This window comes from Notechis scutatus, chromosome 2 (genome assembly GCF_049901735.1).
Source record: "Notechis scutatus isolate UNSWTSFEM ecotype Mainland chromosome 2, rNotScu1.2, whole genome shotgun sequence".
NCBI lineage: Eukaryota > Metazoa > Chordata > Lepidosauria > Squamata > Elapidae > Notechis > Notechis scutatus.
This window is the reverse complement of record NC_142010.1, coordinates 80502160-80520309: the sequence shown is the minus strand read 5'-3', so window position 1 is coordinate 80520309 and position 18150 is coordinate 80502160. Positions and strand designations below refer to the sequence as shown.

Sequence of the window (18150 nt, the reverse complement as noted above, 5' to 3'; positions counted from 1 at the left end):
CAAACAAAAACCTGCTCAGGCAAACAGGGCATTTAGAAAATGCTTGGTTCTTGTTCATATGAAACATCTCCATATTCAGCTGTGTAGACAAAGATTCTTTTTTGCAAAATAGATTTCTCTAAATGAATGCCCATGAAAAAAGACCATTGAACCATATCTCAAAGATCGTGGGACATCAGACAACTACAGGGTGACTAGAAAAGGGCTGATGTAAATACTCATCTTCAAAAAAAGGGGGAAAATGGAACCATGAAACTACAGACCCATCAGCCTGGCATCAATACCAGATTTTGGAAAGATAATCAAGTGATGTATCTGTGAACACCTAGGGGCTAATGAAGTCATAACCAGAAGCCAACATTTGTCAAAAACAGATCATATGAGACAAATCTTATTGCATTTTTTGACAACGTGACAAAATTAGCAGACCAGAAAAATGCCGTGGATATAATTTACTTGGATTTCAGCAATTTGATAAAGTAGACCACAACCTACTACTTGATTAGATTAAAAAATGTAGGTTAGATAGCATCACCACCAGATGGATTCATAACTGGTCAACTAACCATACTCAGTGTGTAGTCCTTAATGGAACTGCATCTAAATGGAGGGAAATATGCAACAGAGTACCACAAGCTCTGTCTTTGGCCCACCATTCTTCAATATATTCATAAATGATTTAGATGAGGAGATAGAAGATGAACTCATCAAATTTGCAGATGACACCAAGCTGGCAAGAATAGCCAACACTTTAGAAGAAAGGTTTAAGACATAGAAGGATCTTCACAGGCTTGAACATTAGACCCTATCTAACAAAATGAAATTCAATGGTGAGAAAAGTAAGGTTCTGCATTTAGGCAAGTAAAACCAAATGTACAGGTATAGAATAGATGATACTTGGCTTAATAGTAGTAACTGCGAGAGGAATCTTGAAATTCTAGTGGACAATCATGTAAGCAGTCACTTATCTGAAATAGTATAGGTTCTCCTGCTTGAGTAGAGGGCTAGACTAGAAGACCGCCAAGGTCCCTCACAGCTCATTCATCCATTCTAAAAACATGAGCCAGCTATGTGCTGCAGCTGCCAAAAAGGCAACATAGTCCTAGATTGCATTAACAGAAGGATAGAATCAAGATTACATGAAATGTTAATACCACTCTATAATGCCCTTTTTAGACTACACTTGGAATATTGTATACAGTTTTGGTTGCTACAATATAAAAAAGGTGTTGAGATTCTAGAAAAAGTGCAGAAAAGAGCAACAAAGATAATTAGGGGGCTGAAGAATGGTTGCAGGAATTGGGTTTGTCTAGTTTAATGAAAAGAAGGACTAGGAGTGATATGATAGCAATGTCCAATGTCTAAGGGGATGCCACAAAGAAGGGGGGTGGGGTCAACCTATTCTCCAAAGCACCTGAGGGCAGGACAAGAAGCAATGGATGGAAACTCATCAAGGAGAGAAGCAACCTAGAACTAAGGAGAATTTTCCTGACAGAACAGTTAATTAGTGGAATGACCTGCCTCCAGTGCTCCAATACTGAATATTTTTAAAAAGAGATTGGACAATCATTTATCTAAAATGGTATAGGGCAGTGGTTCTCAGCCTGTGGTACGTAGATCCCTGGGGGAGCTGCAATATCATTACAGGCGGTCAGTGAAAGCTTGAAGAATTGTTATGATTTAAATCTTGAGTTAAGTCTTAGTGGTCTGTGGCCACAAAAGGGGGGTCTGTGGTGAAGAAAAGGTTGAGAACCCCTGGTATAGGATTTCTTGCTTGAGCAGAGGATTGGACTAGAAGACCACCAAGGTCTCTTCCAACTCTGTTATTCTGTAAGGCTAGAAGATGTTGTGAAGACATGTATCCAGAATCCTGTGCAAGCTCTACTAGTATACTCAAAAGTCTTTGGGGACAATTTAATCAACATTTAGGATATGTTGCTAAATCATTGACCATGTGTATGTTCTTCTCTCATGAAATCACCACTCTTTATCAACAAATATATCTGTGCAATTACATGCCAGTCCCCTGAAAAATTGTACAATATTCTTGCATGTCTACGTTCACAAGAAAATTCAATTTCCTCAGCTCTGACCTCTGACCTTTTAATATATGTATGTATAGAATCAGAAGTTAGTATAATTGGCTGGCAGGCACAACGTGCGCTTGCATGAATATTGGTCCGAAAATCCAACATTTTGAGACTCGGGTCATAAAATGGTTGGGGTGGTATTCACAGCAGTTCTATCTAGTGCAAACAGATGGAAGAAAGTGACTTAAGAAATTTAAATTGCTAAAAGCCTGATCGGCTTTCTAATCTGTGTTTGAAGGGCAATTTTCCTACTGAGTTTTCTACTTTCTATTTTTTTTTTTACATAAATGCTACAGAAATGGTGTAACTGCTTATATTTACAACATTTCATAATGTTTGTAAGTCATAGCAGAAATTGCCTGATAACATTTTTTAATCAATGCAAATTACCTATTTCTATTTTTTTTAAAAAATCCTGAAGATTTCTTGGCTGCAAGATTTTCAATACAAATTCTCTGGATACAAGGTTTTAAAAACGCAGCTAGTGCATTTTAGACAGTTTGCAATACTTTGCCATTTTCTTTCCTGTGTTTGAAAAATACATATTCCGAATCAAGGATTTTGAGGCTAATTTTCATGCTGCTATGTTTTCTTTTCTGTGTTTGAAAAATACATATTTTTGAATCAAGGATTTTGAGGCTAATTTTCATGCTGCTATGAAAGCCCATTTTCATTTCGAGAAAATGAAAATTAGTTTTATGGCATGGTGATGGCAATAGTTTCATGCCACAGAGACCAGTCACCATAATGAAGCTTTTAGAATCCTGCCTGATCTAATTGTTTTCCAAATTAGAATTTGGCAGTAGCCATATCCGTGCCTAAAATGCTTAGCATCAAAGGGCTGAAAATAATAGTCTCTGCAATACTACCCACTAAGAGCAGCTGGGGTTCTGCTTGTAAATTCACTAATAGGTTTAGCTCACCTTTGGATGGCTAGGAGTAGGGGCCTCTTGATGGCATCTGTCCTCCCATTCTGCCTATTTCATTATAGACAACTCAAGACCTGCCTATTTACCCAAGCATTTGTAAGATAAAAACTATTCCAGTACCAAACTGCTAAATTTTTTTTAAATGAAGGGTGCTTGGTAGTCTCTGAGCTTGGTTGCTTTCTTGCAAACATTTTATACCCAGATGAAGGTAGCATCATCTGTGCTATTAAAATGAAGTTTGTTTCAATTATTGCAATGTTATTGTCATATTACAGGATTTGTAATTTTAGTGTTGATTGAGCTATTTACTGTTTCTTTAAATATACTTTTAACTGGAAGAGGATTGTTTTATACACAGTCTCTGGCCTTCTTTGGCACTAAGAGTAGCATTAAAATAAAAGGTAAATGCCATTACCTTCATACCTGAAATAACAGGAGCATGAAGGCACAAGGGCCACAGCTTTAAAAATGGACTTGAGGGTACATTATTTAAAAGGAAAGTGTAGCGATAGAGCATCTGTTTTATGAGCAGAACCTCAGGGGTGATTACACATGGCTGATCTTGTCTAGGCTGTGAGCAGAGTCAGCCTGATTAGTACTTGGATAAGAGATACCAGAGATTCTAAGGGCTGTAGGCTAGCTTGAGAAGTTGAGGAAAACATCACAAAGAAAGTGATGGCAAATCACCACATTAAAACTGTCTTGATGGGTCCATCTTATCCACAGGGCTCAAAGTTGACTGAAAATTACCACCTTTTTTTCTTGGGGCAAAGCAGAAATTATAAGTTCTCTACTATCTAGCAACTTAGAAAACAAAGCAGAATAAGGGTCTGACTGAACAGAAAGCAGCCTGCTGTGTTCCCATGAATACTGGTTTTACAGGAAAGCATTGTTTGCCAGAAACTTAGATCTTAGATGAGTCCTTGTTACATAAATAGGAGCCAGTGAATGCAAAATGGACTTTATGTCTAGGTAAAAATAATAATAGCAATAGCACTTAGACTTATATACTATTCCATAGTGATTTACAGGACTTCCCGGGCAGTTTACAAATGTCAGCATATTGCCCACAACAAGCTGGGTCCTCATTTTATCAACTTTAGAAGGATGGAAAGCTGAGTCAACCTTGAGTGGGTCAGGATCAAACCCCTGGAAGTGGTGGAGTCACCTGCTATGCTTCATTTTAACCACTGCGCCACCACAGCTCTTAAAGATGTCACTGACAGTAATTCTTTCCCATATTTTATCCCTTCAAAACCAGCAGTATCTTTTTCTCTAATAAGTGAATTCTTTATTTTGCATGCAACAAGGGGATAGGATCACTGAAGCAAGTTCTTTGTGGGCAGTAAATAATGTTGCTGAACTAAGACTGATCACAGTGCCCAGGACATCTTAATATATCCAAATATATGTGATGGCCATTATGCTGATATCAGAGCATGCTCACATCCATGAAAGTAAATTGAAACTATTTGTCAGGCTTATCGAAAAAACGCTGATACAGGAGATAGCAGTAAGAGATTAATAAGCCAGAAGTAATATAGATGCCATATAGTTTTAGGAAAGATAAATCTAGTTCCTAAATATATGAAAAAGGCAGTGACTGAGGAACATGATAAACAATGGTTTAATACATAGAGCTGTATGGAACATGGCAAAACAAATTGGCAGAAGAGGAAGACAAGATTTTACACTCAATTTTTTTTGCTCAATTTATATGCTAAATACAGGCATACATTGAAGGAGACTGGTTTGAAAGAAAATGAGTGTAAGAGAAGAAAACATCAAAAACCTGCTCCATGTTGATGACACTACCTTGATAGCTGAAAAGGCAAATCATCTGCAAATCTTAGTGACAATAGTTGAGGGCTACATTGAAAAAACAAGAGTAAGACTAAATAAATAAAAAATTAAATAAACGATGAACATTAAGTAATCAGCCTTAGAACTGACAATGAAAAAAATGGAAATGGTGGATATTAAAGAGTTTGCTCCCTAGGACTGACTATCGAGATTTGCTGCAGACTGGCACTTGGTGAAGTAACAATAATACACATATATTCAAATGCGTTATAAGTATTTATACCTATAAAATCAGAATTATATAAGCAATATATTTTGAAGAAGCAAAAAGAACATAAACGTTTTGAATGGTGGTGTCGAAGAAGACTCTTGAGAATTCCATGGATAGATAGAACCATAAAATAAATCAATCTAGAGGTCTCATTGAGACACTTGAAATAAATAGGTCCAAAGTATCCTATTCTGGACACATAATGCAAAAACACAGCTTTCTTCAGAAGTCTATAAAACTAGGGAAATTAAAAGGAAAGAGAACAGCAAGGTGGACGAACACAATTACACTGATGGGTAAACCACTGAAAGTTATAAAGAGCCAGGTTGCAGCCAGAAAATCCTTGAGAAATTCTGTCTGTGTGGTTGCTATGTATCAAGACTGACTTGATAGCACAAAAGCAATCAACTCAATGCCAAATATACAGAGAAATATCCAAGTAATAATTTCATCCCTAAGCATAAATATCTCCAAACAAGACATTATCACTTGAATTTTATATAGTTTGGTTATTCTTTAGGTAAACCATAAACCACACACTGTTGGCCAGTTGAGATATTATTTGATATTAATTGATAGTAAAAAGCAATATAATTGAATAAAATTGCTGGTCTTGAACATGCACATTCCAAACAAGAGGTTTTGTTGAAGAAAGTACAGTAAGTCAACAAGGGATATTATTTAGATTAAAGTTTCAAGAAAATAAACACCTGCTTCTTATTCATCTAACCTTTTTGCTATTTTACAAAAAAATGTGGCTGTTCTGAAGAAAGAAAAATGATGGTTATTGAGATGGATACCATGCTGCTGGCTTTCAGCTTGCTTCCACTTATTAAACTCTATTCTAGTCTTACATTTTCCTGTTCAACACTTTGCCCTATGTCCTTGGTTCCCATGCATAGCAGGTATCTTGTGCTACCTCTTTCTTCCTTTGAAGTCTCTCTCAGCATTCATCTTTTGTGGAAACTTTTTGCCTTAGTCTTCCTTTTCAAGAAAAAGAAAGAAAGAAAGAAAGAAAGAAAGAAAGAAAGAAAGAAAGAAAGAAAGAAAGAAAGAAAGAAAGAAAGAAAGAAAGAAAGAAAGAAAGTGCCAAGGATGCATATTTGAGATTGTAAGTGTGAATACAGAATATTGACTATTATGTGCCTGAAGCTCTTTGCATCTGTCACCTGTATGTTTGTATTTCCCTTTTCTCACTCTCCTTGATTGCCCTAACACAGAGATAATTTTATCGCTGCTGATTCTGACAGGTGAGCAGCCGGAATGATCTCTATAAACAAGCAGCATTTGAAAATGCATTAAGTATTCGTGATAGAGAAGCAGTTCAGATTCAGATTTTCCTGAAAAAGCTTCAAAAATCTTGAAGCTGCTTAACGGAATTGATGACATAATGAAGTTCAATGGAAGCAAAAATGGGAAGGATGCCCAAATTTCAGAGACAGAATCAGAGTGGTGGTATAGTACCCTTGGATTAGAAATGGAAAGGAAATATAAAAAATAATAATGGAAAAAGTAAAAGAAAACATGGAATACCTGTCATATTGGAAGAATATTAACTAAATGTATAGTTTCATGATAAAATATTGTTTAATTTCTTAAATCTTGGAACAAAGTATAAATTCAGTCTTATATTTCTAGCACTCACGAGCTGTAATTACACAATTGTGTCACAAGAGGGAGATGAGTACCACAATACAATTTGGATAAAAAAAATAGTTTCAATCAGTTTTTTTTTTAAAGGAGGCAGGTGTAATGGACTAGCATGTCCTATTTGTTTGATAACTGTTTTCCTAATTACGTTCTTGAAATTTTGCTGAAAAGTCTTATTTAAAAATGCCCACTTCTGAGTAGTATTCTGAGTGACATAAATCAATACTGCTCCAATTGCATTGGATTTTAACAATTATGCTCTCTCCCTGATCTGTATTTTTGCAGCTCACTGTAACAATATTGTCCTAGTTAAGCATTATGCAAAACAGGAAGAGATTTATGTTAACAATCTTTTTTATTATCTTCTCCCAGAGACAGAGAGAAAGGGAGAGGGAGAGGGAGGGAGGAAGAAAGAGAGAGAGAGAGAGAGAGAGAGAGGAAGGGAGAGAGAGAGGGAGGGAGGGAGGAAGAGAGAGAGAGAGAGAGGAAGGGAGAGAGAGAAAGGGAGGGAGGGAGGTACCAGAACATTTTCAGGACAGCTGAGCATTAAATAAATAAATAAAACAAACTGGTGATTTAAATTGTGTATGTGTCTGTCTATGATCAACATCCTATTAACACAGCTTTATTTCAAGCCTTATGTATTTGTAATCACCAGATCATTCATACAGTAATTCTTGACTTATGATCATTCATTAAGGGCCAAAGTTATGACAGTGCTGAACAGAGAATCTTATGATCAGTCGCCCCACTTATAATCATTACAGTGTCCCTGCAGTCACATGATCAAAATCTGGATGCTTGGCAACCATCATGTCTTTACAATAGTTGCAGATCCCATTTACAACTTTCCTAGGGAGTTTCTGACAAGCAAAGTCTATGGAGGAAGCCGGATTTGCTTAAAAAACCATATGATTAGCTGAACAACCACTGCAAAAAATGTCATAAAATCAGGCACGGTTCATTTAACAATCTCGTTACTTAGGGACAGAAGTTCTGTTCTGTTCTGACAGAAGTTGTGGTTTTAAGTTGAGAACCATCTGTATTAGAAAAGAGAAAGTAAAGAAATAAAATATGCAGAGCTGCCAAGAACTTAAAGCATGGCTTCGCTTTCTTTCCTGAAGAAACACAAATCCTTCTCAAATAGGAATTAAGATTTAGTATAAACCAGATACATCCATGCTTGATTTTCAATCCACAGCGAGGGAACCATAACTGCCTTCTCTCATTCCAGCATCCAATTTGCAAAGCCTAAAACGAGGAACGTATTATAAATCTCCCTCAATTTATTTTTTTCCTTCTTCTTTTCTTCCCAGTTCCTATTCTTTGCAGTGGTAATTCTGCATATAAATGTTATGCATTAAGTGGAATAGACTGCTGGGAGGACAAAGCCACACTTACATGCCACATATCCAAATAACCAGCATCCCAAAGTACTGTGTTCCCCTGTATGGTTGAGCCTGCATCATGGTTATGTCAATTGTTGTGGTTGTATAGTTTTTCCTTCCTTAGATGCTATTTATGATTTTATTTTACTGTTTTTAAATCTTGCTTTAAGTATTGTTAGTTGCCCAGAGTTGGTTATTTGAGATGGATGTCCGCATAAATTACCCAAACTAATAAAGTGAGCTAGCTTTGGCTTTAATGTGAGGAATTTATTTATTCAGCTTTCATGGTTTCCTATAGTATAAACCACAAGTTTGGGCAGTCACAAAACATCATGCTTTCTAAGTTCTGCTAGATGACAACATCTGAGGGAAGGAATATGGAGCCTATTCATCCTATCTGATCTAGTGGAACAAGCAGAAATCTTCAGGAAGCAGCAATCCTGACAATAACCTGCCCCTGTGACATTTAGAGCTTTAAAAGTGATAACCAGCATCTTTAATTGCACTCAGATAAAAAGTGGAAGCCAGAAAAGTTTGCACAGCAGTGGTACATGAGGGGAAAACCATGTTTTGTCCAAAAGTTTGTCACCATGTTCTGGATCAACTGTATTTTTATATTGTTTTCATACATACTTATCCTATGTATTGTAAGTAAGCTCCTAACATGAACTTGGGGCTTCATTTGGGATTTGAACATTCACAATCTTATGTTCTTTGTGAAATGTACATAACACCCAACTAGGAATATCCCCAGGTCTTTTTTTATTTTATTTTGAGAAAGCAAGTTAAATACCGTCATCTTTAAGTTACAAATCTCAACACTACACAAGATTAAGAATTTTTTCCCCTCAACTCTCTATTGAGGATCTTCTACTTTAATGCAACTGGATGGAATCTGCATTTGGATTCTTAATATTCCAGAGATGAATAAAACCTGTCCAAAAATGGAATGATACATTCTAATTTGCAAAAGATAATTTGAATTTTTTCTCTATTTGAACAGCCAATTTAAAGATAATGAATCTGAAGCAGAGAAAACTTCAAAGGAACTTTGAAGTTATTCAGGCTTTCCCATAGTGGTGAAACATCTAACTGGTCTTCATCCCTCATTGCCAAGCAGTTTAACAACATATTGGAATTGAAGTGAAATTGAAGATTGGCTAACAAACCTATCTGATAATAAAAGAGCCAGCAAAAGGGGCAGCATCAGACAACTATCTTGCAAAGATCAATGGCACAATGTTAAAGTATACAGCTACTGGCCAGTGGTAATAAATTGGGAGAAGTTAATATCCAAAGAGGAATCTTTCATTGAGATTCATTATCACCCTGACTGTTTACATTACATTGATTTCTCTGTCAATAATACCAAACAAACCAGGCCATAGCTCTCAAACATCAAAAACATCTTCCTGGCTATCTCACCTCCTTTACATGGTCAATCTGGAGCTGTATGGAAAAACACCATCTGAAATAGTATCACTACTCAACATGGCCCATACATAAAGCCAAAATGTTGCAATGAAGTTTGGACTGGACAAATGTGCCACTTGTCAGTGTTCCAGAAAACAAACTCCAACTCCAAAACCCTTGAGACAGGCATTTTCTCAAAGTTCCATTTTATTAGAATTGTATACTGGCACATCTGGGAAACCCCAAATCTGAGAGTTCTGGGTTTTTCCTCAGTAATTGAAAATCAAAGACCCATCTCCTGCATCCCTCAGTCCATCACATGGCCCAATCACCATCTGTCCCAACTTAAGACATTCCTCTAACCACTCCTTGACCAGGTGCAGGATGACATGACCTTGACTGAAAAGAAGAATGCTATGATGTCTAACTACATACACTCTATGAAATCCCCCTCCCAGTTTCCCAGGCACAGGAATGTGGCAGCGTGGAAGCTTCTGATGCTAATATGGCTTCCAACACTGACACCATTCTTACAATCATTAGAGGAAAAAAAACAGTGAAAACTGAAGGAATCCAGATGTCCTATAGAAATAACATCAAGAGTCAGGATGAAGACAATCACTATAAATACCCAGGCATCTTTCAAGCTGACAACATCAAGCACGCTGAAGTCCAGGAGAAGGTTCAAAGTGAATACATCATGAGAGTGAAGAAGATCTTAAATCCAAACTCAGTGGAGGAAATACCATAAAACTGGGCAATTGTAGTCATTGGATACACACTTGGAACGGTGGATTGGATTCGAGCAGATTAGAAGTCCTAGATAGGAAGACTAAAAAAATAATGATAATGAATCATGCCCTTCCTCTATATAACAATGCTGACAACTTATTAAGGAGCATTGTTGGGTGTGGAATGTTGCAAGTACATCACATGGCTGAAAAATGAAAAAGGGCATTAGAAAAATATCTGAAGGACAATGAAGAAGGTACACTGAAGCTGGTACACCCTGAAGGCTTACTGAATACTGATGAGACCAACTAGCCTACAAGAAAGACCAAATGAGGAATAAAAATATGACATGGCAAGGCAAAGTATTATATGGCAAGGACACATACACTCACACACGCACACACGCACACACAAACACACAATGCCTAGCAGGCAAAGCAGATAACAAGAAGACCTGGCAATGGCTCACAGAAGTTGAGTTGAAGAAACAGAGAGAAGGACTAATTCTGGCTGCACAAGAACAAATTTCACAAGAACAAATTTGTCTTAAGAACAAATGCATACAAAGACAGAGTTGAGAAGACGGCATAAGACTGACAATGTACCTGTGCAAAGAAACAGTGAACCATCTTGTTAGCCGCTTGCAAATAGATTGCACAGACAACAGGATGAGAAAGTAGCAACAATGGTGCATTTGAACATCTGCAAAAACTACTGTCTACTTGGAAGCAAGAATTGCTGGAACTACAAAACAGACAAAGTAATAGGAATTGAAAAAGCGAAAGGGCTCTGGGACTTCAGAATTCAAAAAGACAAGCACCTGCCACATAACATTTTGGATTTAACAATTCTCCATAAGAAAGACAAAAAAGTTTGAATATTGAATATGGCACTACCTGGAGACAGCAGAAGAGAAGAGAAAGAACTGGAAGACAAAGAACTGGAGAAAATTGCACAACCTAAAGACCTGCAAATAGAAGTAAAGTGACTATGGCCAAAGAAAGCAAAGATAGTATCAATAGTAGTAAACATCTTGGGTACAATCACAAAGCATCTGGAGCATCATTTGAACATCATTGCCATTGGCAAAATCATCTTCAATCAAATGCAACAGGCAGTTCTAGTTGGAACAGCTTGCCTCTACCTTTAGCACCATCAGACCCACCAGCACCATCAGGCAACATGTGCCTATCTCAGATTCCTTGGGATGAAGGACTCCATAGGTGGATAAAAATACTAAATTCAGTCTAAAGATCTGGCTGGCTGCATGACCAATCATCACCATAATTTTGCCAACCACAGTTTGAAAATAATTAAGAAAGAATGCTTTCTTACCATATGTGAAGTAGGCAACCTGAGGAGGAAGGGTGACATTACTGAGGTCATTGTCTTGGACAAAGAGATCCACATATTGTTGTGCTTCTGTGGCTTTGAGAAAAGCCATGAATCTGGCAGTAAAGGAAGCTACAAAAATAGACAGCATCCCAAAATCCAACAAGTTCCAAAGATGCATGACATATTCACGGGGCCTTCTTCCCAGATTTCTTTGCATTCAGACCATATCATTCCTATAGTGACATACAAACACAATCAGTACACAATCAGTAATAGCTCACATGATTTTATTCTTCAGCTTTTTTACCATACATTATATGCATCAATATTAAATATACACACAAATTTTATTCCATTTGTATTCTCAGTCTTTTTTCCAACAGCAGTTCTTTTTATTTTGACCTAACAAACTTATGCAAAAGTAAGAATTATAGATACTTTAAATCACCAATAAGCTTCAGGCTCGAGTTGGGATTTGAATACCTCTTTGTTCTTCTAATCACTCTATTACACTACAATGTCTTTCTCCTTGCCTTTTTCCCCAGATAACCCAGTATTAAAATAATATTCCTTGGACCCCTCACTTCAACATGGATCTTCTTAGAATGCAAAATATAGCAAAAAGAGAAACTGATGAGTGTCCCAGAACCATACAAAACTCCAGACCATGATTAGTCAGTATAACGAATGGTAATATACTGATATATTGGAGTTGCATTCAAGACTGACAATTTTCATAAGGACCAGGAATATGTATGTTTACCAATAGTTACTATGTAAATAAAGCAGATAATGTTTATTCTCATTGAAGAATAGTATTGCCATCATATTTGGCTACATTACCAACCTCATTATCCTGCCATTATTTGTGATCATCATTTTTTTGTAGTTATATTATCATACATAATCAGTAGTTTCATGTTTAAATAATAGCCATTGTTACTGTTTCTGTATATATCTCCAGCTGCTCCCATGTTATTTATTTCCAAACTCTTGGTCTATTATCTTTTATTACAATGGAGACAAGAAGCCACAGTATCTCCAGTTGAATGCTCTAGGCTCTACTGTGTTTCACAGTTGAAAGAAACTGTAATTTAGAAAGAGAGATATCATTCCAACTTTGGAGGACTTTATTTAATTTATTTTGAAAGTTTTCTCCAAAAATGTATCTATCCTCTCCTGTCAAATTAAGGTCATTGCAGGCAGGCTTTAATTCTTTAGGAAGGGCCGTCACATACACTGTAAAAGAAGTCTGCATTATCAATAAATGAAAATATTAGTAACTCAAGATTGAAATGAGGGATCCTTGGTGCTCTCTCATCTTGGCTGTTTCCTTGCAGATGTTTCATTACCCAAACTAGGCCACATTATCAATGCTAGTAATGTTCAACTAGAACTGATGATGTTACCTAGTTTGGGTAGTGACACACTTGCAAGGAATCAACCAAGCTCACAGAGCATGAAGGACCTTTCAAGTCATCATTATTTCTCATACTGTAGTACATCCTGAGGACTGAGGTTGAGAATCATATTTACTTGATGCAGCCAAGGCAGGGATGAGATGCCACCCAGGGTCTTTTTGATTTGTAGCTCAGTCTCTCTCCACTATGCTACCTTCAAATCATTCCTTGATACTTCCTAGCAGTAGAATTATCTGGAACATACAAGAGGTCCTTTGAAGCTCAGCTGAAGAGCTGCAGTAGATAATTCAGAACATATATTTTGTTCAAGTCTGAATCTTCCCCCATCTGGTACTAATAAGCTTTTTTGTCCCAGAGCCCTGCCAACCATGCCCAAAGAAAAAATAAGAACGGTCATTTTGAAAAAGCCATCACTTCCACCATTTGAAGGATTATGGTAGAGCAACTGTCTGGAGAGTTGTCTGAGAAAGATCTTTGAATTTACTTGAACTCATTATTGACCAGTGTCTTATTCCGAGTAACTGTTTGATATTTTGGGAGGAATATTACTTAGCTAACCTAAACTTTATTAGTTTCTTTTATGGAAAAGAACCAAAAAGTTAATATTTTATATTTCTACCTCAACTAATTTCCTCACAGTTGGGAATAGGCATCCACATGCCTCTTCCTTGCGTACACACATTGCTCAATACAATGTCTCAAATTTGGTATTTATAAGGATCACAGCAAAATCAATTAAACCCAGGTCACAGATTAAAGAATGGCTACTTAAAACTCCCGATACACATTTCCATTCATAGCAATTTAGCGTGCCTATAAATTTTACCAAAATTTACAGCCAATTATGTTTTCGCCCATTGCAAGTTATGGGAGAAATTAAATTCTAAATTTTCTAAATCTTGCTCTGATATAATGGGATTGCATTATATCTGGAATTACCTGGAGGAGTTTTTGAGCCATTTCTAAAGCTTTGGATTAAGCCTCTAATTCAGATTGGACACACTTTCTTGTAGTTATTTACTGTTCACTCATTGCAAACTTTACAGTGTGAAATGTTTTATGATCAAAAGAGAAGCTTACAGACCAAAAATGCATTTCTCATTCAAGTTTATTTCATTCTGTTCAGTTCTGAAAAATTGCTTTAGAAAATCATTTTTAATTCACTTCAGAATGTTAAAAAAAATACAGCAAGAATGTACCACTTATATCTTCTGTACAGAGAAGGAAGACAATTTGACTTAGACACACACACACAAAAAGAATATATTCTGTATATTGTGGTTATAGCCAATAAAAGTTTTTTTTTCTAAATAATAAATTCCCTGAAAACATTTTAATTTGATTTGTTAAAAAAATAAATAATCTGCACTGCTATTCATATTTCATTCTCTAAAAATATAATATCTCACTTCTGTTTAACTGGTAGCTGCATGAATGTATTATTTTCTTTACGTTTCAGTTTGTGTATCTAATAGTTGGAGCTAAGGTTAGTGTCAGTCCTTGAAAAATAATTCTCAGTTTAGAACAGCAGAGGGTAGCATGCGGACTTCCAGATGTTGAATTACATCTCTTTGCAATTGGCTATGCTAGGTGGGGCTGCTGGGAATTGTAATTCCCCACATCTGGAAGCTACTTGTTCCTCCTCCCAGCTGAAATGTATGAGATAATTTCTTAATACTACTTCGTGTGAACAGTTCAGATCAGGAGACTATCACAGTGACATAACCAGTTGGAGCTTATTCCAACCTAGCTAATGGCATTCAATAATACATGGCAGTATTTAAAAAGAAATATCTGGTCTGAATGTTCTCATGATTGCTTTATCACAGATGGTTGCAGTAGGCAAACCCATGTAGGGTATTATTTGTCTTGTGACTCTCTTAGTTTGGAATAATAACATAGCAAAAGTAGCAGCAACCAAAAGGGGATTTCTAAGTCAGTCAGTTCAGGTTCATCAACCCTTCAGCTCAGGTTTGTTATCTGATATTACAATACAGATTTTCACATTTTTACCATAAAATTTGGTAGGATTCGTGCACAGAATGAAGCACTATGGAAATATGAGACATATGATAGCCATAGTAATATAAGCCTTTTTCCTCCAGTCAAGGTAGGTGGGTATTTTTGGCTCCTCCAAAGAGTGACTATGAGAGAGGAAGGGAGAAGAGCCCAGCAAATATTTCTAGAAAAGCTGGATCTACAAGTTATTATAGACCAGTAATAATTTGCAGCTCTCTACTAGATCTGTGGGTAGATAGTATACCATAGTAAAAGAAAATGATTTCAATTCAACTTACCTAAAACCCATTTCATGATTAGCATTTCTGTCCAAGAAAATTGTGTTGTTTTCACTCTAAATATTTGTTTGGGGTGATCCATAGCAGTTTCATTGGGAAGCAGCTTTACACCTTCAAATCTGTCAGAAGCATTGACTACTAGCAGTCCAAGAAAAATTGTAAAAGAAACAGCATGTGCCACAAACTTCATAAAGGGGCTCCGGAGTGTACGTCCCAGCTGAAACCAAAAATAATCATAAGTTCTTTCCCCCTCCCCTGTCCTTTTCCCAAGTTTCTAGCTTTTATTTATTTAAAATTCAAAAGTTTTTTTAAATTGGCTTAGGCATTTCACTTATAAGCCATTTTATAAGACATATATCAGAGGGTTTTAATCAATATGGTTAAGAATTTTAAAGCGTTTCTAACATGGAAAACATGTAAATAGGCTAAAGAATAAGATAACTTTAATGTTCCCAAGAACAAAAGCATTTCTATTATTTTCATCCAATTACACTCCAAGTGAGTAGCTGAGAAATGAAATAAAGGCTTCTCTCATAGCTCTCTTGTGACACTTTTTGATAAAACTACATACAACTCAAACTCTCTCTGAGGGCCAACTCTCTGTATATTTTAACCAAGATATGCCAAATTGATTTGGAAAAATGGAATTTTAGATATAAGAATCTTGCAGATTTTCAGTTCTGATAGTTTATATCCCTGGCATTGTTTTTACATTCCCAAACAAACATCGTAGTAGATGGAAATTGCACTCACATTTTAAAAATATGCAAGTTAATTGAGATAGCTCTTCCAACTTTATTTAGTCTTTCAAGAAAAGGAAGGCATGCAGAACATGGCTTCTGAAATGCTTAATCACTTTCTTATAAGCAGAGGGCGTAGGAGGTTTCTGTATTTTCTGCTGGGTAAGAAAGTATTATTTCAGTGTTCATTTAGGTGTTTCTATTCTTCCTTGATGTTGGGCCTGCCTATATTTACACGTGTATAGCTGCCAATATGGCAACCCAATTCTGTGCAGCTCACAACACAATAAAAACAGCAAAACAAAGTAAAAACTAAAATCAAACACACATCTTGCCGATCTCCAGTTTCATTTCACCCCAATGCTTGTGGGGGGAAGGATCAATATATATGTAGATATGTATGCTGGGAAGCCCAGGACAGGCTACATCTGCTTTATTTAGGCCTAGGAGGAAAAAAAAAATCAAAAGGACTTAGGATGGAGCAGTGACATTTGAAGCCTGGCAGCTGCTTCTTCCATTGGGGAATTTGGGGGCTGGGGGGCAGAATTAAAAATTTCTTCATGCTGAGCCATAAAACTTTTTGAATTCAGCTTTTGCTGGCTTCTCTCTCCTTCCCCATAATACCAATACTTAGACTTATATACATATACCAAGTAGCAATATTTAGACTTATACACTGCTTTACAAAGCTTTACAGCCCTCTCTAAACGGTTTACAGAGTCAGCCTATTGCCCCCAACAATCTGGGTCCTCATTTTACCAACCTCAGAAGGATGGAAGGCTGAGTCAACCTTAAGGCGGTGAGAATTGAATTGCCAAACTGCTGGCAGCCAGTGATCAGCTGAAGTAGCCTGCAATACTGCATTCTAACCACTGTGCCACTGATCGGGTTCTGTTTGTAGAAGGTTTTCCTGATGATGGAAAAATCACCAAGAAGTTTTATCATGATTAAATTTTAGACCAGGACTAGTAAGACCCAGATAGGTTAAAGCCCACATAAAGCCATGAAATCACTAGTTACTGGGCTTATTTCCATCTTTCAGTTCAATCCATTTTATGGAAATAAAACTGGAGAAGAGAACACTTTTAAAGTTAACTTGAGCTCCTGAAGGAAAGAAAGAGTAGAAAACTAACAATTTATTGTGGTTAACGGATTTCTGAAACCTGGGGAACTTACAACAGACTTTTTTTCCCCTTTCCCAGACCTTTTTTTTTTGTAATAACTAGGAAATATTCATCATTGCTTTTTCAGATGTTGTCATTGATATGGGAAAATAAAGTTTTTATATCAAGCGCCCAATGATGTTGCAAGGGTACCAGATTTTCTAAAAGCTCAACAAAGCTGGAAAAATATCTTCGATACCCATTACATTTCTGAAAGACAATCTCTAACCATTCTAATTTTTTTAAGACTCAGTGTCAGTTTGGACTTTGCTTGTAGTTAGATTTGTGAAATATGGATTTGGCTGAAATGAAATCAGCCCTTCCACCCCAAAATCCATTCCTGAAATGGATTTATTGTTAACTTACATCCCAAGTGAAAAGCAAAACATTGAGCAGAAAATTAAGAGTTTTTCCTGCCCATAGCTTTTCTCTCTTAAATCCTTTTTCCAAGGCATTTTCTCTTCAGCCCAACTTAAATACTATATCAGAACTGTGACTACTTGAAGGAAAAAGAAAAAAAATGGGAAAAAGACCTGATAGACAACTAATCACAGAGAATAAGATTAGACACTTTCCTCACATGAGGCTCCTTTTCACTGTTAAATCTGATTGTATTCCTGGTGTTATATATAACAGAGCTCTGTATTGTTCTATTTTGGCTTTACGTTCTTGCCCAATGTTTCACGTCAAGAGAAGGAGAATTGGAAAATGTCTATTGGGGAAAAAAACCTTCTGAATGACACAGTAAGGAACTACTATTGTTTACAAAAAGTTCTTTTAAAAAAAAACCTTGTTAGATCTGGGGAGTTTTCAATAACCTGGATGACATTAAAAGTATAGAATGTTCTTACATTTAAATAACATTTTTATCCTAATTATTTTAATGCCTCTGTACTCACTTTAATCATATATACACAT

The 18150-nt window shown here is 36.4% G+C and overlaps 1 protein-coding gene across 1 annotated transcript in view; it reads right to left on the bottom strand.

The window, feature by feature from the left end:
- TRPC7 (transient receptor potential cation channel subfamily C member 7) overlaps window positions 1–18150 on the bottom strand; it is a 131118-nt gene that overhangs the window by 30991 nt on the left and 81977 nt on the right. The window contains 3 exon segments of the mRNA XM_087955275.1: window positions 11612–11800; window positions 11803–11844; window positions 15330–15546. Of these exon segments, the coding sequence (XP_087811401.1) occupies window positions 11612–11800; window positions 11803–11844; window positions 15330–15546 (448 nt within the window).